Raw genomic sequence first — 20,667 nt, 5'->3', positions numbered from 1 at the left:
TTGGTGGGGACGGGAACAGCAGCAGCTCCACAGCGTGTAGAGAACAGCCTTGGCGCCACAGCTACGTAATGCGCTTGCATCTCACATGTGGCTTGGAGTTCGTCGCCCGCTTATGTACACATTTGCATATCTTCACGGAAGACAAATCTACGTCTACTCTCCTTCCACTGACAATATGTATTTTTGGAGCCTACAAATGCTGAAGCTATCCCCACATCGTTGCATTCGTCGCTTAGACGGTCCAGTAGTCCTTTACCAAGTACGCCGCATATCCAGCAAGCCCAGCTAATATCGCCTGAGTGCCGACGAAACCAAGCGGTCTTCCGGGACCTTTCCCGCTGGAAGCCCTCAAGCCAAGCTCAACATGGCCGACACGGAGAGCAAAAAGAGCACCAAGAGCGTAGCTGAGGTAAGTCCTAACACACTGGTTAGATCCAACATAATCATGCATCGGCGTAGTACAATTACCTGTTGGCTCCGTTGAGCTCAGCAAGGAGTGCAATCGAGAGTATGAATGGTACGTTTTCGACAAAGTTGGCTTGCGCACGTGTGTCCACAAAGAGAGGGTCCAGTGCGCCTTGAGGTGCGCCCGACTTATCACCCAATACACTATCACCAGGATTAGTCTACAAGCACTTTTTATATATCAATCAGCTTTGACTTACGTCTTTGTGCCAAATCGCTTCGCTACAATGCGCTGCTGGAGGAAAAGGTAGTAGGCCGCGAACGGAACTGCCCAAGTGGCAGTAACAGGAGCAAGGAGTGGCATTGGCACGCTAAGACCGACTTTAGTTGCCATTTTCGATAGAGGGATGGGTATGCGAACAGTAATCCATCAAGAACAAGTGCGGAAGAGAGCAGCTTTATAAACTAGTGGAGTGTTAAAGTGGATAGGGCATAGTAGGTCCGAAACAAATGTGTCTCGGGACCCATGTCGTCTTGGGTATTTTAGCGCATTATACAGGTGTGAATCTAGCAAATCGGCATTAAAATATTTCGGTTGCATGAGAGATATAGATGAGATAGGTATGCCAAGACTGCAGTATAGTACAAAGAGGTAAAGCTGGTGTTGATACTGTCCGGCCGGTCGGTGAATATTTGCACCTTGGCACCGAGTCTAAAAAAAAATCAAATTTCCGGATACATTCGTGGACAAAGTCCCTGGCCGGATGTTGGTGGACATGGTGATAGATCTTGGAGTGTGGAGGTGGTTGAAAAGCAAAAGGAAAAATGCTCCCACGATGGACTACTATGTTCCAATCCTCATCGACTCTGAAGCTTCGATCAGATTATACTTCGGACTTGAATAGGTCGACACTTACAGGCTTCATATGTTCGGCGTCATTTTCCTTGTTGTCTTCGCGCACTTCTTTAAGCATCTTATCAATACCTCGTTCATTCAATGCTCTCTAATAGACCATGTCAGATGCGGTGCAGTTCATCTTGGGCATATATACGGACAGAAAGACATTTTTCGTACTGCTCAAAGATGGGTTTGCAGTCATCGGTTGTAGCAGTGCCACGTAGAAATTCTGTGCATACGTTAATTAGGGCCAGTTCCCAGTCGCAATAGATACGTGACGTACTCTCGCTGTACCACTTTAGGAAGCAATTATCGTAACGCCTATCAGATGTCAGCATGATGGTTGCGGCACCACAACAAGATGTGATACCCACTCTTTGACTTGGTTGCATTCTGGTGCTAATGAGGCTGACATATTTTTTGTAGTATGCTTGTGAGATGGGTGGGCCGGAGCAGCATGCGGAGGACCGAGTGAAGGTTGCAGCTACTGCCCTGACTATCGATAAGCAAAGCGCGCTAACTCTGAAATCATTTGAAGGTTTCTTTCATCAAACCATTTGCGACACGCGCACCCTTTCCACGCCAACCCATCGCGCCACGTCAAAGTGAGCCGCCCTCCAGAGCCCACGCTATCGGAACCGTCCAGGAGAATGAACGCATACTGAGAGACGCCATGGACTCCTTTAAAACGCTGCAGACAGAGATCTCGGCCGCGCTCAAACCAACCACCAGGTCTGCCGCTGCCATTGGCAAGGCAGACATCCCTTTCCAAAGGTCGCTAAATCCCGAGGCTGGCACCCAGTTGGACGCCCAAAATGCGCGCCTCCTTCACCTCGCGCAGCGCCTTCTCCAGAATGCTGCTGCGAGCTCGGACGCTGTAGGTCCCAAGCTACCCGATGTCGAAGCCATAGACGCCAATTGGAGGGGGGTTGTTGATGTCATCGACAGCTTGCTTGAGAAGGCCGACACCAGTCTGGATGAGTACACCGGCGTGGTCAAGCGGTTGAGTCCGGCTAGTGAACAGGTAGGATCTCCAGCCATGTGTGCCCAAAGCAAGGCCCATTGTCTGACCCGTGAACAGGCCGCCGTGAAGCCCCGCCCCAACATTGCCGACAGGAAGATCATTCCAAAGCCGCAGCTCCAGTTTGAGCACGTGCCGACCAACGACGAGACTGGTGGCTTCCGCCCACTCGCCACATCCAAGCCACACGCGAAGATTCCCTTGGAAGAATGTCTGAAGACATTCAGGGACAAGCGCGGACGGGAACAGTAGGGCAAAAGTGCCATGTCAATGCCATACGCTAACATCCCGTGCAGATACCCGCATCCCTACCAAACAGAAATCGAAGAGTACGAATACCCAGCAAACGTCTACGAATACGCCGAGCCGCAGCAATATAAGCCTTTTGAATCCACAACCGCAACTCTAGTCGACACGCCTGAAGCGCTGGCTACCATGCTCTCTGAGCTGAAGACAGCAAAGGAAATCGCCGTGGATCTTGAACACCATGACAATCGCTCCTATATTGGCATGGTTTCGTTGATGCAGATAAGCACTCGCGACAAGGACTGGATAGTGGATACACTGAAACCTTGGCGGCGGAAGTTGGAGTGCTTAAATGAAGTCTTTGCGGATCCCAGCATTCTCAAAGTTTTACATGGTGCTTACATGGATATTATGTGGCTGCAGCGCGATCTGGGACTCTACATTGTTGGCCTCTTCGATACCTACCATGCTGCCCGAGCACTGGGCTACCCTGGCGCCAGTTTAGCCTACTTGCTCGAGAGACACGTCAAGTTCACAGCCCAGAAACAGTACCAACTTGCAGATTGGCGCATAAGACCGCTCAGCCCAGAGCTCTTCGAATACGCACGCGCAGATACTCATTTCCTTCTCTACATCTATGACAACATGCGCAATGAGCTGGTTGAGAAGTCCGACTTTTCGAACCCCGACAAGAACAAGGTCCATGATGTACTTGAAAAATCCAAGGAGACATCATTACAGCGGTATGAACACCCTATCTACGACAGCGAAACAGGACTCGGATCTAGCGGCTGGTATAAGCTTATCTCGCGAACCCCGGTTCAATTCACTCCTGAGCAATTTGCCGTCTTCCGGGCGGTGCATAGATGGAGGGACGATCTCGGAAGGAAAGAAGATGAGAGCCCGCTATTTATCATGCCAAATCACGCCGTATTCTCTGTAGCCCGCGCAATGCCAGCAGACAAGGCCGCACTCTTCAACGCCATACAACACGTTTCACACATTATCCGATCCCATGCAGAAGAGCTTGTTGGCGTAGTTGTAGAGGCCAAGAAAGAAGGTCTGCATGGGCCAGAATTACACACAACACTTCAGACTATTGAAGACATGCTAAAAGCAGAAAGAGCTGGACCAGAAACTGCAGTAGAAACAATGAAGAAGGCTCCAGCCACAGTTGGCCAAACCACGTCACTAGCCCGAGGGATTCATACCTCTGCTGCTCGGGCTCCAGGTTCAGAGTTCTGGGGCAAGCTGTGGAAAAAGGACGCGGCCTCGCAGCCAACGCAACATCTTTCTACAATCGATATTGACCTTGCCCTTCCCTTACCACCTCTGACAGCACAAGTCTTTGCCGACGCAAACGGAACCGCCACATCTACACTAAAGGCCGAGAAACCGCAACACACCTTTGTACCAAAGGAGATGAGACCGGCGGAAGATCAACAAACCGACACATTTGTTGTGAAGCACTTGGGCGGAGGAAAGAAACGAAAGCGAGGTGACGCTCAGGAGCAAGCACCTTCTTTACAGTCTCTCGATTCAATGACGCGGGACGAAATTATGCTGGACGCACCTGAAGAAAGCTCAGAAGCCATACAGGCCCGGGAAAAGGCTGCAAGGAAAGCTGCAAGGAAACAGAAGAAGAAGGAAGAAGCCGCTGCCCAAGCTGCAGCACGCAACGGTGATGAGGCTGTCTTTGATTATGCAAATGCTAAGTCAGTGCTGCATGCTGAAGACGAGGACCCGAAAGCGAAGAAGAAGGACAAGAAAGACAAAAAGAAGAAGAAGGCAGGGTTCACAGCATTTGCAGGCATGGCGGATGCTCCCAAGGGATTGCCGAGGGCGCAAAAGGAGGTTGCGGGCCGGAGCAAAACGTTCAAATCTTGAGCGTTAGGGTAGTGTTATGCTGCGTGGTCATTTAGCCTTTTTTTCTCTTCTTGTTTTTAGGTCCAATAGATGGCCTTTTTGCGTTTGTCGTGTTTTCTTGTACACACACCTACATGGTAGATACCAACTAGGAGACATCTTAATACTGTGAGCGTACAGAACCATATCAATAGAAATAGATGCATTAATGATATCATCTCATAGAGAGGATATGTTAAATATCAGTGTTATATCTTATGCTGTATTTTGCTCAACTTCCCTATCGCCATATCGCCATATCGCCAGCCTTCCAGATCTAAATCACCCTGTCCCAAAAGATAACGTCCATGTTATTAAACCACCTTCCCATGCAGGTCCCGATAGAACAGTCCAAAATTCCCCCTCCCATCTTTGCCCCCGTCCCCACTCGCACTATTAACATTGTCCAACACAGCAAACACAACCTCTTCCCACCACCCGCCCTGGAACTCGGCCTCATCAAACACCTCTGCAAAACACTTTGCCACGTCTTCAGCCGGATTAGCAAAAACACCACAGCCCAGCGCACCAAGCACCAGCCTACTATGTCCATTCCTCGCCGCTAACCGGAGTACAAGTCTAATCTTCCTCTTCGTAACCGCCCTAGCACCCATATGCTTAAATGTCGTTTTATCGCCTGACAACGCGGGCTTCCGCAGCGCAGCAGCGCTAACAACAGATACAACTGGTAGACTCGACGCATCCTGCAGCTGCGCAGTGGGGAAAAGGGCGTGTCCGCTTGCCATGGAACTGCGGAAGAGGACGACGTTTGGGGTGTAGATTGCGGAAAGGGTGGGGAGAGGGTAGAATGAGCGGGGGAGGGAGAGGGAGAGGGAGGAGCGGTAGCAGAGGCATTCTTCTTGAGCTAGGGCGCCTTTTTGCCAGCCGCCACCCGGGGAGCGCTCTGAGGCTAGGTTGAGGACTAGGACGGAGTTTGAGGCGGGTGCTTGGGGGGTTGGTGGTGAGGAAGTCAAGTGCTTTTGTACGTTGTAGGTTGGATCTAGGTGCAGGGCTGCGTCGAAGGAGTCCATGTCTAAGACTTTTATGCTCGCTTTGGACTTGAATCCAGGACAGTCTGCGGGGGAGAGTGCGTCTGTGTCGTCGAGCTTGGTGAGGGAGGATTTGGTGGCGTCAAAGTTGGGAATGTCTGCTAGGATGTCTGGGAGGACGGCCTTGGTTTCGTGTGCGACTTTTGCGAGATCCATGTTACGCCGGTGATTGGGGCCGCGGTGTTTATTGTTGGAGTACTTTTTGCCTTTGGAATGGTGTTTTTTGTGGGATTCTGAGTTGGAGTTATCTTGATAAGGGTGACCTGAGCGTGAGTTTTGTGGTCGTGGGGAGCGTTGAGGAGCTCTTGATGTAGTCAGGAATGAGAGGATGGATTGTTGCTCCATAATGGCGACTGTGTGAAGGTGAGAGGGGGATATCGAAGCTCCAAAAGTGCTGTGTGCAAAATGACAAGTGAAAGAGTTCTAGGCTAGAGAGAGAGAGGTGATTAGAAGTGATTGCAGACAACTATCAGGCAACAGCTGGGGCGAACGCGACATAAGCTAGTCCGTTTACGTATGGCTGAGATATATAAGCTGGCAGAATTAAGGGAGTAGATGATATATCCAATCTACACACATTCACAAACAGCAAAAGATATATGGCCGGTGATAGACGACAGGCTCTGGTGTGCATTCGATAGCCACGCGATAGTTGGACGCAGGACAGGGTTGCCTCAGCCCTACGACCAGGGCTCGTGCGCACGCCCCACATTCGCGTAACCAACAGCGAGATCATGTGGGAATTGGACTCGCCTTCTTTCGCCCCGACAACCACAATAACAACACCAACAAGACAAAGAGTACTTTTACCCTCCATACCACTAGTATCCATGTAACTCTGGAATCCTTCCATCGGCGAAATGCCTGCACAACTGGCGCACCCATCTCCCAAGCGCAAACGCGACCAGCCCGCGCCCATCCCTTTACTCAACACGGCCTTGGCCCTGCGTCCAGCACCGAAACCATGCCCACGAGACACTTCGGCCCCGTCGTCTGGTGGTGATAGCCCACGAAATACCGTCGCCGACCAGCTGGGAGACATGACCCTGACAGCACTTGCGGCGATACCACTATCCCCGCTTACCCCCACCGACGATGTCCTACGCAAGAGGCCGAAGCTCGATGCCACCAGAGTCGACAGTATTGTCGGACCGAGCACTGAGTCTGTGCAAGAGACGCCCACCAAATACAACAAAAACAATAGAGATGCTTTTGATATTGGCACTGGCATGCCGGTGGCCGAGTCCTCTAGGGTAATACCAGAGACCCCTCAGTCATCACAGCCCCGCTTGTTGCCAGATATCGCCTCTTTTGCGCAACCCACCATCTTCGCCTCACCACCTGCAAGCAAACCCGTGCAACCACATAAATCTGCAGAACATGAGCTTCACGCGCAGCACGGCTCTCCGTCACGCTCTTGTCCACGAAAAAGATCGCCGACGCCCCCACCGTCGACCTTGACGTGGCAGGACAGCGAGATCACGGGGCACCTTGTTGACCCGTCAACTGACCCCGACGATGACGGTACCGGCATCAACGGTATTGGATTCAAACCTACGCCCGCTCTAGCTTATGCGAGGTCGCAAAAGCGACGACAACAACTGAACGAATGGAAACTAAGAGAGACTAGAGAAGCAAGAGCCAGGCGTAGCGAAAGACGCCTCAGAGGTGTTAGGGCCACACCATCGAGAGAGAATACAGTCGAGCGCGAAGTAATGTCCATGAAGAAAGTTGAAACGAGGCGGACAGTCAAGTTTGCCATATGATGATGGGATGAGGAAGTAATGTAATGTCCGATAAATGTGCAAGGCTCGAGGCAGGCTGCTGCCTGGGTGATGACCATCTCACGATATTTATGATGAGCGATGCACAAGTACAGGTTGGATTAACGGCGCCAGGTGTTTGAACGGTTATTATTCTTTCGGCATAACTCATACAGGAGTTTGTTTCTGGGTTTATTTCATTGTTAGATTCCTCTCAAACCAGCTCGTCAATATTCATTCCGTACTTCATCTTTTGTGTGCTCTCCAAAATGACGCGGAGTTAGTAGTAGCTTCCCATGCCTAACTCCATACCGCCTGCAGGGAATCCGAGCGCGCACGTGAAAGCGCGCACCCTGTTGGGCCAATTTTGACACCTCTTAATGTACGTGTTCATTACGTTGCATGGAAATAAACATGATCGAAGCAGTCTAGACGAGCCTTCACCCGAGATGTTTTAAAAGATGCCCTAGTGTAACGATAGAGTTGCTACGGGATGCATGGCCGTTGCTGACAGTGGCTGATCCCTGCTCCCCCGGCCTCGTCATTGCTCGACAGTTCAGCTTACTTGGATACTATAACGACCTGCGGGCATACTTGAAGCCCCTTACTCTTCTAGTTCCCTGGTAGTTAAATATCCTCAGCTGATTCATCATCTCTACTTCTTACCGAAGTACGAGATCAATACGATGCGGTTCTTGCGCGTTGCTCGGCTGCTGCCGCTCGCAGGCGCTCTCACCACCAACAATGCGCCTCCTCGCCCAAAGCAGGTCGCCATCATAGGTATGCTGTGCACTCAAACGAAGGCTATTCAGAACTGATTCGGAACAGGTGCTGGGGCAGCTGGCTCATCCGCTGCCTACCATCTTGCCCAGTATGGCGCCGAGGCGAAGACACCTACAAACATTACCGTATTCGAGCGCAACGGTTATGTTGGCGGTCGCACCACGACTGTCCATCCGTGGGATGACCAGACTGTTTCCATCGAGCTTGGAGGATCCATCTTCGTACAAATCAACCATATAATGGTCAAGGCTATGGAAGACTTCAACCTTTCTACAAATGTCCGGGAATTCGCGGAGCAACTCGACCTACCAGACCTCGGCGTTTGGAACGGCAAGGAATTCGTTGTAATCGTCGACTCGGGAGACAGTTGGTGGAGCATTGGAAAAATGCTCTGGAAATATGGCGCTGCGCCATACTGGACCAACAGGCTGATGAAGAGTGCCGTCGGCAAGTTCTTGACTATGTATGACGAGCCGGTATTCCCGTGGAAGAGTCTTAATGCTGTAGTTGAGAGTGTGGGTCTGTTGGAGGCCACAGGAGTCACTGGCGAACAGTACCTCAAGACGAATGGGATTGGAGAGGCGTTCTCGAAGGACGTTATCCAAGCCAGCACTCGCGTCAACTACGCCTCCAATCTTCCATACATTCATGGCTTGGAGACAATGGTATGCATGGCTACTAACGGAGCCATGCAAATCGCAGGTGGAAACTGGCAGATTTTTGCTCACATGCTGAAGACTTCCGGCGCGAACGTCCATCTTAACACATCTGTCAGCCACATCGCAAAGCAGGCCGACGGCAGTTACAAGATTACCACTAGTGGAAGTGAAACATCCTCTTTTGACGAAGTTATTCTCGCATCGCCTCTACAGTATTCGGACCTTGTTATCGACCCCGCGCCAAAGCATGTTCCTGATGAGATTCCATACACGAAGCTATACACGACGCTCTTTGCGACACCGTTTCAACTCAGCCAAGCGGCTTTCAACCTGGACGTCAAGTCGCCCGTACCAACAGCTATCCTTACCACCCTACCCCCATCCGAACAAGTTGTAGACGGGGCAGGCTCGCCCAATTTCTATAGCATCTCGATCAGTGGCACCGGTGTCAACAAGCGAGCATCGCCAACCCGACATGAATACATCTACAAGATCTTTTCTCCGTCCCGTGTCAACGCTACCTTTCTCTCCCATATCCTCGGTGCAGAAGTCTCGGACGAGGAAGCTAAACACGGCGAAGCCAATGGAAATGTTAGCTGGATCCACCACAAGATTTGGCATTCGTATCCTCGAGAATACCCACGTGTCACTTTTGAAGAGATTGAGCTTGATGACGGACTTTGGTATACCAGTGGCATTGAGAGCTTCATTAGTACCATGGAAACTAGTGCCTTGAGCGGCAAGAATGTTGCTAAGCTGATTGCGAATGGATGGGCGACTGGTTCGGAGGCGAGCCAAGAGGAAGTTAATCAGAGCGAGCTATAAGAATTTAGATTCGGGAAGATTACTAGAGTTTTTACGATGAAGAATATTAACGTTTGTGCATGTGACTCTTTTTATGCAAGACTAAGATACAAGACTACTTGGACAGACTGAAAAGCGAAGGAAAAGACGATTCATTATTTCATCCATTATTCCCGCAATGCAAAACCCTTGAAAGAAAACAACAAAACCACCCATCCATCTATCCTACCATTTCTCCCCTCTTACTCTGCCGCCTCCTTCATCCTCAACTTAACACCATCAGGGCACATTGTCAAGCTCAACTTATGCTTAATGATACCCTCCCCCCCCTTCTCTACCGGATCCCACAAATTCCCTGCACTCTCAATCCGCTCAAATTTCTGCGTCAACCTCACAATCGTATACGCAGCCTCAACCAGGGCAAACTGCTGGCCAATGCAAATCCTCGGGCCCCCATTAAACGGCAGATACTCCCACCCGGCCTTCCTGCCATCCCACCGCTCAGGTCGATACTTATCCGCGTCCGGGCCCCAGAAGTCTTTGCGTCGATGCATAACGTACACGCTGTACTCTACATTTGTATCCTTTTGCACGAAGATCGGGGCTGTGCCGTCCGGGCCGCCGCCCGTAGGGATCGTGGTGTCGCGGAGAGCGCGGCGGCCGTCGATGGGGACGACGGGGTAGAGGCGCAGGGTCTCGTTTATGACCCACTGGAGGTAAGTGCAGGATTTGAGGGCTTCGAAGGTGAGGTTTTGAGGCGAGGAATAGGTACCGAAAGTTGAGAGGACGACGGAGCGCAGGTGCTGGTATACGTGGGGGTGCTGTGCAAAGCACATGAAGATGTAGGAGAGGAGGGAGGCGGTGGTGTCGCGGCCGGCGAGGAGGATGGAGATGAGGTGGGTGCGGAGTTCGACGGGGTCGCGGGTGGATTCTACGAGGGCGTCTATGAAGACGTATTTTTGTTTCTTGTCCGAGGAGGGGGAGTGGGGCCGTGATTTGTCTTTGGAGAGGGCGAGTTGTACGTAGTGGTCGATGAAGGAGTGGCAGCGTTGGATGTGCGACCTGTCGCTGCTGAAGACGAGCCAGGAGGCGTCGCCGAAACGGGTGGCTGTGGAGATTTGGGCTTGGGCTCTGTCGAAGGCTACGCCAAAGTCTTGCTCGCTGATGGCGAAGGGGGCGCGGCTGGATTTGTAGCCTGGGAGGGCGGAGAGCTGCGAGTCGACGCTTTCGCCGAAGAGGAATTCTGTGGCGGAATCGATGGTTAGGCGGAAGAAGAGAGGCTCAATGTCGGTGACGTCGGTCCAGCCATTGGCATTTTTGGGAATTGCTTGTAGTAGGTGCTGGACGTGTTGTTCTTCGAGCTCTAGGTCACTGACTTGGTCCCGAGCGAATTGGGGTCGGAGCAGGGCTCTTGCACCTGCCCATTGCTCGCCATCTGTAGAGAACTGTATTTAGTGTTAGTGATCTGGACATGCTATTGAACATATCAAGAAGTCTGCCACTTACAATGCCGTGACCGAGGAGAGGGGAGAAGTTCCTGTTTCGGACAATTCCAAGTCCAAAGTCCTTGAACTGGGTTGCCAGAATAGCTTGAATGTTCTTTGGTTCGATAGTGAAATAGTTCTCGCCGCCCATGACGTTCTGATGAAACGTAGTAATTTCCCTGCCAGCCTTGGCACAAGCTTGCTTGTGGCGCTCTTCCATCCATTGAGGAACAAGAGAGTTCTTGTCCGCCTGGATCAGAATTGCAATATTGTGTAACCCAAGAGGGTCAAATCGTACCAACTCCAAAGGAGGGGCCGGTAAGCAGCCCAATTGACGGGCTGTGGCGGCACGCTTACGGGAAACAATGATTGAACATGCGATCTTGTAAAATACAAGAGACATGCCGGCCCAAAGGGCAAGCAGAACAGAGTTGTGCATTTTGTTTGTCCGTGATTATTGAGATAATGAGAATGGTACTACTTGCCTGCCTGTAGTACTTATATTTTTTCGGGGGGGGGTTAAGGCAAGACAGGTCGACTAAGCACAAAAGGCTATTTGGCACGCTCCACAGTACTCGTCCCTTAGTTTTGCAGGGATCCTTCTCCACTTGGGCAAGTGCAACGGCTGTTAGAGAAAGGCTCGTTGAAGATATCCTGGACCATGCAGCGGCACGCCTGTTCCTGTTCCCCTTTAGCACTATCGGCATCCTTGTTAATTAGCATGCCGACGGGCCCGGCAGCGTCTGACATATCCGACTCCGCACAGTATTCATGGATAGCACCCTGCTAATCTCTCTGGGGTATCAGGTGAACTGCTCTCTTACTATTGGCATGATAATCAGACGAACCTACTCAGGTCCCTAAACATGGAAGTTGCCTTAGCCTGTTCTTTTGCTTTCATGCACACCAAGCGGTTCCCCAAATCGCATCACGAATCATCAACTGCGACTCAGAGCTAAGCTAATTCCTTTTTCTTTTTCCCCACTCTCATTCTTCCCCATACGTACATGTGCATTCTAGGCATCCACGTTCTTCCACGGACCAGAGCTGTGCGCCACCTTACTAGTAATGCGCATTCGATACGCTGCCGTGGATCCAGGTTCAATTTGTTGCAGTATGTCGGCGTTTAAGTTGCCAAGGAACCCGAAAGTCCGGGTCCGGCGATCCCTGATCTCATAGGCGCAGGAAAAGTTGCTCATTCTGTAGTGTGATGATCGCGCAGCCGGATTTTTGTAATCAAAGAGTACGCTAGGCGTTTAGACTACCTGTATGAAAGCTTAGGCGGCTCGATGTCATAGATCAGTCGGCTCGATAACCCCGTTGAGATCGTGGTGTTGACGCATGGTCTCTACGGGGCGGATTTTCTGCTAAGTAGTAAGCAACCTCACCAGAACAGTAAGTAAATGCATCTTGATGAAGACTTAATGGAGGTTCATTCATGTACAGAGAGCCTATTGTGGTTTGCATGTTGTTGTCCATCTCAGCCGCAGGATCCAATAGTTCTAGCTCTCGAAAAACATTCCGAGCCAGTGGATAGCGTCTCACGCTTACCTTACTGGACGGCGCGGTAAGGCCTACCATTGGCCTCCACTATTCCAACACTTCGGCGGCGTACATATGTATATGTAGGTACACATTTAGGTATGCGTGTTCGTTGCAAAGTTTGGATACTTGCTGTCTTTTCTTCGTGGGTAGCTGGTCGCCATCAGCGTACTTTTTGTTGTTTTTCACATGCTGGCCACATTTCATACCGATTGGGCCGATTTCAGGCATCGATTGTTGTTGGGGTTACCAAGCATCAAGAATGGCACGAGTCTGCTCAACTGATCATGACTAGTACACTTGCATTACCGACTGTGAACCCCCTTGCATTACCAGATGTCGTATCCAATTAGCATCGTAGGCGCGGTTTAGGAGTAACAGGGTAGAATGCGTGACAAGAGCTGCATCGCTTGCCGATACTCATGTCACCTCCAACTACCTAATGGACCGAATGCCGGGGTCTGAATGCGATTTTTCGCTTAGTATAGCAAGGATAGTGTTCGCATCATTGGAGATCTTAGTGGGGTGCGACAATCATCATGAATCGGTGGCTCTTAGTCCGACGAAACACCGGATTAAAACAGCCCCCATCAACACGAAGCTACCCTTTGCAATCAACCGTATTCACTACGACGTAGTTAAAAACGAACATTTTGTATATAAAAGTTCTAGAGTTTTACGTATGGATTTATATGCTATAAGAAAAGATTGTAACATTCTATAATACCAGTGTGCAGTTACATCTTGTTGATATTGCGCTGTTTTGGTGGGTGTGGTTTTTATCCGTGTATCGCGTCGACCAAAGAGTCAGAGGGTTGGTGGGTACGTATAAGAAGACATGACTAATGGAGCAGCTGAAGCATGACACCATCTGCTCATCTTGTGGCATATCTTTCTACAACACACTCACATTGCCGACGCTAATAGTCTTTGACGTTTCGATTACGCAGCGATAGATTCCGTGGAAACATAAACAACTATTTAGTTAGGTTCCAGCGTCAAGGCTTTAGCAGGAAAGAGATGAGGTTTAAGAACACCACTCTCCATTCACTAAGCTGCCACCTGGTGATTAAAAATAGCCAGTGATGAATAACAACGATACTTCCTTTGAAGATTAATGAACAATATCACATGGCGCAGTTGCCTTCTTCCGATGCTACTTCTTCCGAGTATGACTAGCTGATGTGGTAGCTCATCATGGCTAGTAGCACCATCACCATCATCATCAGCACCAAAATGCCACTATGGAGAAAATAGGTTCCAAGCCGAAGAAGCTCTGTGGGGATTGCTCAGCATGGTGTTATCTTCCCAGAGGCTCAGCCACAGGAGACCAAGTAACTGGCGTCATCTACTTCAGCCGCATCATCAAGGCCTGCCACTTCACTCATCAGCGCAGCACCCGGCGATTCCAGGAATAGCTTGGGTCCAAAGAAGAAATTGGTAACCAGCGAGATGCTGTCTCTCGAGTTCGAACTCGTTGCTGACCTGGCTCGCCGCAGCATAGTCAAGGATGAGGCTGTGAGGCTGTGTTCATCCACCTTAGCGAAATTGCAACATCAACAATAGCATCCAGCTTACTTTCCTCCGGCAAAAACAGCATCCGGGGGCTAAGTTCAGGACATGAATAGAATGCTGATTGTTTGATACTTGAAGGCAGACCCGTATATATGTATGTGAGAATGTGCCGTGAAATAATTCTATCATCACGTCAACAAGCATTTACACATCTGCCTGCCTATCAAAGCTTCCACATCAAGTTCTATACTGATATTCAAATCTCCAAATCTCCAAACCCAAATAAACAAATCATCATGCTCTCTTTCTCCTCCACCATGGTCTTCACGGCCACCCTTCTCTCCACCCTCACCAACGCCATCGCCATTCCCCCCTCTACCATCAACCCCACAGGCGTAATCCACCGCATTACCGCCGGCTCCACAACCGCAAACTCAGGTCTGCACTTCGAGCCTGAAAACGTCGTCGCCCTCCCCGGCGACCTAATCGAATTCCACTTCCTACCCAAAGCGCACTCGGTAGTTCAATCCTCCTTTGCCCAACCCTGCGCACCCCTCAACACCCCCGACGCCTTCTTCTCCGGCTTCAACTTTAACACCACGGCTGGTGAAGCTCCTAACGTTTTCACATTCATGGTCAAGGATACGAAGCCCATGTGGTTCTACTGCTCGCAGACGAATGGGGATCATTGCCAGAGGGGCATGAGTGGGGTTATTAACCAGGATTTCAGCGATAATGAGAAGACATTGGCGAAGTACAAGGAGGCGGCCAAGGGAACGGTGACGAAGCAGCCCAGTGTTAATCCCGCGAAGAGTCAGGGTGGGGAAATCAAGCCTAATGTGCCTCTTTGAGGTGGAGGTATTGAGGGGATATGAAAGCGAATTGTTTGAGTGGCATTTGATTTAGCGTGGCGATGGCGTTTTTGATTTGTATTGTTGGTTTGGTTATCTTGCATAACTAGCGTAGATTAGATTCATCTTGGTGGTTTATACTTCAATTTGTAATGACTTTTATATAATTAGCAATATAAAGATTATCGCATCATGACTGCTGGAAGAATCGAGCATACTGTCTGGAAGATGGATATTGCTAATACCACCACGTTGATTGATGGTAATGAAACACGACTGGAGCCACGGGGTAATGGTGGAGAAGGGCCGAGTGGTTGCCACGCTAGGCTAGTGATAACGGGTAGGTGGGCAAGGATCTGTAGGCGGGATCTTGTCCAAACTTTTGAGCGCCTCTTCCACCCGCCACTACGCACCACAACACCACATCGCCCAACATGCGGAGAGCGCGTGGACTTCGGGTAAGCAGAACAATCAATTGTATATTTCGTCAGCTTAATAATTGACACATGTGCAGGTTTCTTCGACCCGCGATGTTTGCATCTTCTGTGCCACTCGTCAATTGGCCGTCTCTACGCCATCCCACGCCGCCCAGCGAAGACAACTCAACTCATCTAGCCGAACGCCGCAGTCAGCAGAAGGCATCATCTATAAAGATGCAAATGAACGCGAGCAGCCCATGTCGCAGGCACAGCTGATGCGCCAGGCGTTGGCTGCCAGTGCCGCCTTTGCCCCTCAACCACAACAAGGAGGATATATGTCGCCAGCAGAGAGGATGAAGGCCGCACTGGCAGCACAGAGACCACAGCAACCACAGCCACAACCACCCCGGCAGAATTCTCTCGACCGACGGCCAGTGAATAGAGCGGGTGCAACCGAGGGACATGGCCGCAATCAGACCAGAGATCGCTTTGCACCTGCCCCTCGGCGTGCGGGTGTCACTGACCGAAATGAATACAGGAACATGCAACAGAACCGGTACACAGTCAATATGGACGCCAGACCACAGGTCAATATGCCTGCATTCGGCCCTGGCCACTTGAGACGACGCAACGAGCCCCAACACGATGGCGCCTCACTCGCGTCAGACCATCGACGGATGCAGCCGACCGGGAGAGCACCACCACAAAGGAAGATACTGGACCAAGATGAAATATCGAAGTTGTTGGGCGATGCATCTACGACTAGTCGACCGTCCAAGCCATATCAACCGCTTGCAAGGAACGCCAACGCGCAACGAACCTGCTGGCATTGTGGCTCTAAGGAACACACAAGTGCCACATGTCCAACAAAGCCGACATTACGTGAAAAGCCGCAGCAACAGCGAGCCGAACAAGCAACAACAATGTACCGTCCACCACAGCGCTACAAGGAGTCCATCTCAGATGCAGCTGAGGCTTGGGCACAAAAGTCAAAAGGCAAACTGGACATTGAACCTCCGTCTCCGTCACAAATTGAGGAGGATACTAGACGACGCAATGACATTGAGAGCGAGAGAAGACGGAGCCGCTTCGCATTCGATGAGCCCGAGGAAAAGAACCGGTATGAAGAGCCTGCACGCCGTCAGGGCGGGACCAAGGGGAGGAGAGGGCGGATACAGCGGTTCGAAGACGAAGAAGACGAGGAGCGCCCATCTGTTAGCAAGGCAGAGCGCAAGCGACTGCGGGCCGAAGCGAAGAAGGCGGCGCAAGCTGCAAAGAACGAGCCAACTCCCATCTCTTTACCAGAATATATCACCGTCGCCAATCTCGCCGGAGCGTTGAAACTACGAGTGGAAGACTTTGTGCAGAAACTAGAAGAGCTGGGTTTCGAGGATGTGCAAAACGACCATATTCTCAACGCCGAACACGCTGGACTGATTGCACAAGAGTACAACTTCGAACCCATCTTCCAGTCCGAAGAAGAAGATGGTGATCTGTACCCCGCACCGCCTTTGGAACCCGAGGCCTACGCTGAGCTCCCTGCTCGACCACCGGTTGTCACTATCATGGGGCACGTTGACCATGGAAAGACTACGATTCTCGATTATATGCGCTCGACCAGTGTTGCTGCTACTGAGTTTGGTGGCATCACACAACATATTGGTGCTTTCAGCGTGCCGCTAGCAAACGGAAAGAAGATTACCTTCCTTGATACGCCCGGCCATTCTGCTTTTGAAACGATGCGCGCTCGTGGTGCCAACGTCACCGACATTGTCGTCTTGGTAGTTGCCGCTGACGACTCTGTCATGCCACAAACTGTCGAGGCTATCAAGCACGCGCAGGCCGCCAAGGTGCCCATGATTGTTGCCATCAACAAGATTGACAAAGCACAAGCTGACCCGGAGGCTGTCAAGCTCGATCTCGGTCGCCACGGCATTGAGATTGAAGACTTTGGTGGTGATGTCCAGGCTGTCTGTGTGAGTGGGAAGACTGGTCAGGGTATTCCAGACTTAGAAGAAGCTATCTCCACTCTCTCAGAGATGCTGGATCACCGCGCTGATCCTCAAGCTGCCGTGGAAGGATGGGTCTTGGAAGGTACAACTAAGAAGTCTGGGCGTGTGGCTACCGTTCTTGTCCGTAGCGGTACTCTTCGCCAAGGTACAGCCCTTGTTGCAGGAACTACCTGGACACGCGTGCGCAGTCTGCGTAATGAAGCGGGTGCAATGGTCAAGGAGGCTGGGCCCGGTATGGCTGTTGAAGTCGATGGCTGGCGCGACCAACCCATTGCTGGTGACGAAGTGCTTCAAGCCGGAGATGAACAGCATGCAACTTCCGTCACTGAGTTGCGCAGTGAAAAGGTGGAGAGAGAACAAATGGCACGTGACATGGAAGCTATCAACGAATTCCGCCGTCTGGAAGCCGAGCGTCGCGAAGCTGAGGAAGCCTCCGCCAAGGCTATCGAAAATGGTGAGGAGCCCACGACTTCTGAAAAGAAGGAGGCTGGCCCTGAAGTCGTCAGTTTCATAATTAAAGGCGACGTCTCTGGCTCTGTAGAAGCAGTCATCGACTCTGTCGCTGCTCTTGGCAACGCAGAAGTCTCTACTCGCATCCTCCGCCATGGCGTCGGTGCACCTTCAGAATTTGACGTTTCACACGCAGCCGATGCAAACGGCCATATTGTCAACTTTAACACTACCATTCCTGGAAATGTTGCCAAGCTCGCAGAGGAAAAGGGTGTCAAGATCCTTGACAGCAATATTATATACCGCGTTGTCGAAAATGTCAAGGAGCTTCTATCTCAGAAGCTCGCACCAAAGGTCATTCAAAAAGTCACAGGTGAGGTAGATGTTGCAGCCGTATTCGAGATTGGCTTGGGTGGCAAGAAGAAGATGAAAGTTGCGGGATCAAAGGTGCGCAATGGTGTCGTTGATAGGGGCACAAAAGCAAAAGTGCTCCGTGGTGAGACGCTTATTCATGACGGTAAGTTTTGCGCCCGAAATTTTCCAAAAATCGACACGTCATGCTAATATCTTTTGTTTCACAGGTGTCATCACTTCAATCAAGAATCAGAAGAAAGACGTCGAGCAGATGCGCAAGGACACTGAATGTGGTATCTCATTTGACGGCTGGGAAGATTTCAGAGTTGGCGATAAGATTCAGTGCTATGAGGAAAAGTTTGAGAAGAGGAGCTTGTAAGATATTGGGAGTTTTGTCATGTATTGCTGCTATACTCCGCTTGGGTGTGGATGGATAGATGAGGACTGGAAGGCGTCTGTACAAGCATCCATGCTCTCTGTTTCACTTGTAGATATACGAAAAATGTGATATATATCCATTGAGCTGTGACAACGGTCATCACGTATATAATTTGTCAAAAGGTTAATAACACGTTTAAGGGCACTGGGAAATAGCGTACTGTTGATGTCCTCAAACCGAGACGGGGTTACACCAAGGAACTTATTAGACAACCTCTCTACGCTGGTAAATGGGTACAATCTACCACACCTCGTGGTAGAGGTATGGTAGGTAAAGGGTCACACGTAAACTTACCTTTTTCCATTTCAACAGTGTGGTTGTATCTTATACAATATTCTACAATAAAGCAGTAGGCTAGGCGATGTCCTGTAGGGTGGGGAGACGCGGATGGCTAAGGTTTGACAAGGTAGAATGATGGCAATGTCGTGTGAAATTAGGAATGGCTTTTTTGGGGGCTTAAAAGGCAGAGTTTCGATGCTCCCAATTACGTGTACATATGTTTGCTGATCGAGAGGTGTTCTGTGAGGATATAGTATGTTGTTTTATATTGAAATTAATGGTTGACAAATACAATGACGATGATCTATAGCTATGTATGTATATATTTGCGTGCTTGAGAATGTATTGTTCTAGATGAGGTGATGATAGGTTGGACGAGAGATTCTATCTTCTATTCAAAGACGTGGCTCACAACAATCGCCGACTGACACTGAGTTGGCGACTGTAGTTCAAGGGGAGCAGATCATAATCCGGAGGAGGGATGGGTACTGGAATGTCTCTGCTGCAAGTGGGCTTACTTTTTTTTGCTCCCATCCGTTTTGCATATGACTTTCCAAGCTATATACGCGATTTGAGGATCGATATAGTATAGTGGCTTTGCCCCCCCCCCCCCTAAATTGTACCATTGTTCTCTTTCTGTTTCACGCAATACAAGAGATGCTATATTTTTACAATGCAATAACCGGGCATTTCCTAAAAAAGCGAAGTGACGTTCGAAATGTTAGTAGATCACGCGTTATAGATTAGACATGGATGCACAGAAGTTCCCTTCAGTGCTAGTTACTCGTATCCGGTATCTCCGGATGTTTGAACATCGGTAAGAGCAATAAAGCAGGCTTGAGTTACTTAACCCTATGTATGGTAAGCGTTGTTTCACCCTATAGTCTTGTCTAGCGTCTGCGCTACTGCGGTAAATTATTCTTGGCTCTATATTATTCTCCTTTGAGCTGGCTTAGCTTTTTTTTTTCTAAACGCGCGCAAGATCCCCATCAGGTAATGTAACGTAAGATGAATTATTGTAATTACCGCTATCCTTCTTTCGGAAACCACAGGATTCTAATAGCTCGTGCTAATCAAGCACCGCTATGCATAGGCACTCAAACATGACCTCATTGCTTATTCCCATGCTACATTTATATTTCCGTTATACTACCACCTCACTATGCGCAAACATGAGGTTCTATGCTCGTTGTATTTACCTACAACAAGATCGAGAGGTCTACCTACGTGAAGTCTTTGAAAGACCAACAGTTCCCTGAAAGCCCAACTCTTTGAATATGTGGAAAGAGCAGTTCTCAATATGGAGATGTTGCCGCCGATATGGCGGTGCCTCCCAGATAGTATGGGTTAGCGCGGCTTTATTAGTACGTAGTCCAGATCTCTGGAAGATCCAAACAATCAATCTTCCCTCACACTTTTTACAAAGCATTGCCGCCACAATACGTATATACTTTGACGCCCGGCTGTGTCAGACAAGTAGCGCCGAAGCGAGGCATCCGTACGACTATCTGATTGCTTCGCAACTACACTCCGGCGTTCGATGTCATTTGCGCTCTGGCTTAGTTATCTGTTCCTCCGTCGGATGGAGCCTAGGCCTGACGGGATACCAAAATTCTAGGCCCGTGGTCGGTGAAACCGGGGTATTTTACTCGTGAGTATCTAAGACACAAAGGATGACTTAGCCGCCACGTAAAAGGGCTCCTTGGATCAATCGAGGGTTTTGTAGCAATCTGGTTTCGTGCGCTCGATGAGACGGTAGGAACCGAAATAGCTACGACAATGCAGCAGG

General features: G+C 50.1%; 9 protein-coding genes across 9 annotated transcripts; 5 read left to right on the top strand and 4 right to left on the bottom strand.

Moving 5' to 3' along the window:
- Nucleotides 1-156: 156 nt before the first annotated feature.
- COCSADRAFT_33534 (uncharacterized protein) lies at nt 157-949 on the bottom strand. The gene is made up of 3 exons (XM_007697378.1): nt 666-949; nt 469-609; nt 157-416 (listed from the first exon to the last, which is right to left on the bottom strand). Exons 1-3 carry the CDS (start codon nt 797-799, stop codon nt 233-235), a joined length of 459 nt encoding a protein of 152 aa, XP_007695568.1. The 5' UTR covers nt 800-949; the 3' UTR covers nt 157-232.
- Nucleotides 950-1,263: 314 nt separating this feature from the next.
- Nucleotides 1,264-1,718, bottom strand: COCSADRAFT_157074 (uncharacterized protein; the record flags this gene model as incomplete). The annotated part of the gene is made up of 5 exons (XM_007698014.1): nt 1,264-1,272; nt 1,323-1,409; nt 1,462-1,532; nt 1,587-1,624; nt 1,678-1,718. The coding sequence occupies 5 exons, from the start codon at nt 1,716-1,718 to the stop codon at nt 1,264-1,266; spliced, it is 246 nt and encodes an 81-aa protein (XP_007696204.1).
- Nucleotides 1,719-1,976: 258 nt separating this feature from the next.
- COCSADRAFT_157073 (uncharacterized protein) lies at nt 1,977-4,457 on the top strand (the record flags this gene model as incomplete). Its single annotated transcript, XM_007698013.1, has 3 exons — nt 1,977-2,327; nt 2,385-2,572; nt 2,621-4,457. The coding sequence occupies 3 exons, from the start codon at nt 1,977-1,979 to the stop codon at nt 4,455-4,457; spliced, it is 2,376 nt and encodes a 791-aa protein (XP_007696203.1).
- Nucleotides 4,458-4,789: 332 nt separating this feature from the next.
- On the bottom strand, nt 4,790-5,680 carry COCSADRAFT_134641 (uncharacterized protein; the record flags this gene model as incomplete). The annotated part of the gene is made up of 2 exons (XM_007698012.1): nt 4,790-5,160; nt 5,227-5,680. 2 exons carry the CDS (start codon nt 5,678-5,680, stop codon nt 4,790-4,792), a joined length of 825 nt encoding a protein of 274 aa, XP_007696202.1.
- Nucleotides 5,681-6,290: 610 nt separating this feature from the next.
- On the top strand, nt 6,291-7,532 carry COCSADRAFT_33530 (uncharacterized protein). The gene has a single exon (XM_007697377.1). The coding sequence runs from the start codon at nt 6,385-6,387 to the stop codon at nt 7,288-7,290; it is 906 nt and encodes a 301-aa protein (XP_007695567.1). The 5' UTR covers nt 6,291-6,384; the 3' UTR covers nt 7,291-7,532.
- A 441-nt stretch (nt 7,533-7,973) lies between these two features.
- Nucleotides 7,974-9,554, top strand: COCSADRAFT_157070 (uncharacterized protein; the record flags this gene model as incomplete). Its single annotated transcript, XM_007698011.1, has 2 exons — nt 7,974-8,067; nt 8,116-9,554. 2 exons carry the CDS (start codon nt 7,974-7,976, stop codon nt 9,552-9,554), a joined length of 1,533 nt encoding a protein of 510 aa, XP_007696201.1.
- Nucleotides 9,555-9,775: 221 nt separating this feature from the next.
- On the bottom strand, nt 9,776-11,456 carry COCSADRAFT_79461 (uncharacterized protein; the record flags this gene model as incomplete). The annotated part of the gene is made up of 2 exons (XM_007698010.1): nt 9,776-10,978; nt 11,040-11,456. 2 exons carry the CDS (start codon nt 11,454-11,456, stop codon nt 9,776-9,778), a joined length of 1,620 nt encoding a protein of 539 aa, XP_007696200.1.
- A 2,676-nt stretch (nt 11,457-14,132) lies between these two features.
- COCSADRAFT_33527 (uncharacterized protein) lies at nt 14,133-15,060 on the top strand. Its single transcript, XM_007697376.1, has one exon. The coding sequence runs from the start codon at nt 14,371-14,373 to the stop codon at nt 14,923-14,925; it is 555 nt and encodes a 184-aa protein (XP_007695566.1). The 5' UTR covers nt 14,133-14,370; the 3' UTR covers nt 14,926-15,060.
- Nucleotides 15,061-15,601: 541 nt separating this feature from the next.
- Nucleotides 15,602-18,539, top strand: COCSADRAFT_80267 (uncharacterized protein; the record flags this gene model as incomplete). Its single annotated transcript, XM_007698009.1, has 2 exons — nt 15,602-18,323; nt 18,388-18,539. The coding sequence occupies 2 exons, from the start codon at nt 15,602-15,604 to the stop codon at nt 18,537-18,539; spliced, it is 2,874 nt and encodes a 957-aa protein (XP_007696199.1).
- Between the last annotated feature and the right edge of the window lie 2,128 nt (nt 18,540-20,667).

This window comes from Bipolaris sorokiniana (assembly GCF_000338995.1).
Source record: "Bipolaris sorokiniana ND90Pr unplaced genomic scaffold COCSAscaffold_2, whole genome shotgun sequence".
Classification (NCBI taxonomy): Eukaryota; Fungi; Ascomycota; class Dothideomycetes; order Pleosporales; family Pleosporaceae; genus Bipolaris; species Bipolaris sorokiniana.
Note: the sequence above shows the minus strand (reverse complement) of the source record. Positions and strands in the feature narration are given on the sequence as shown.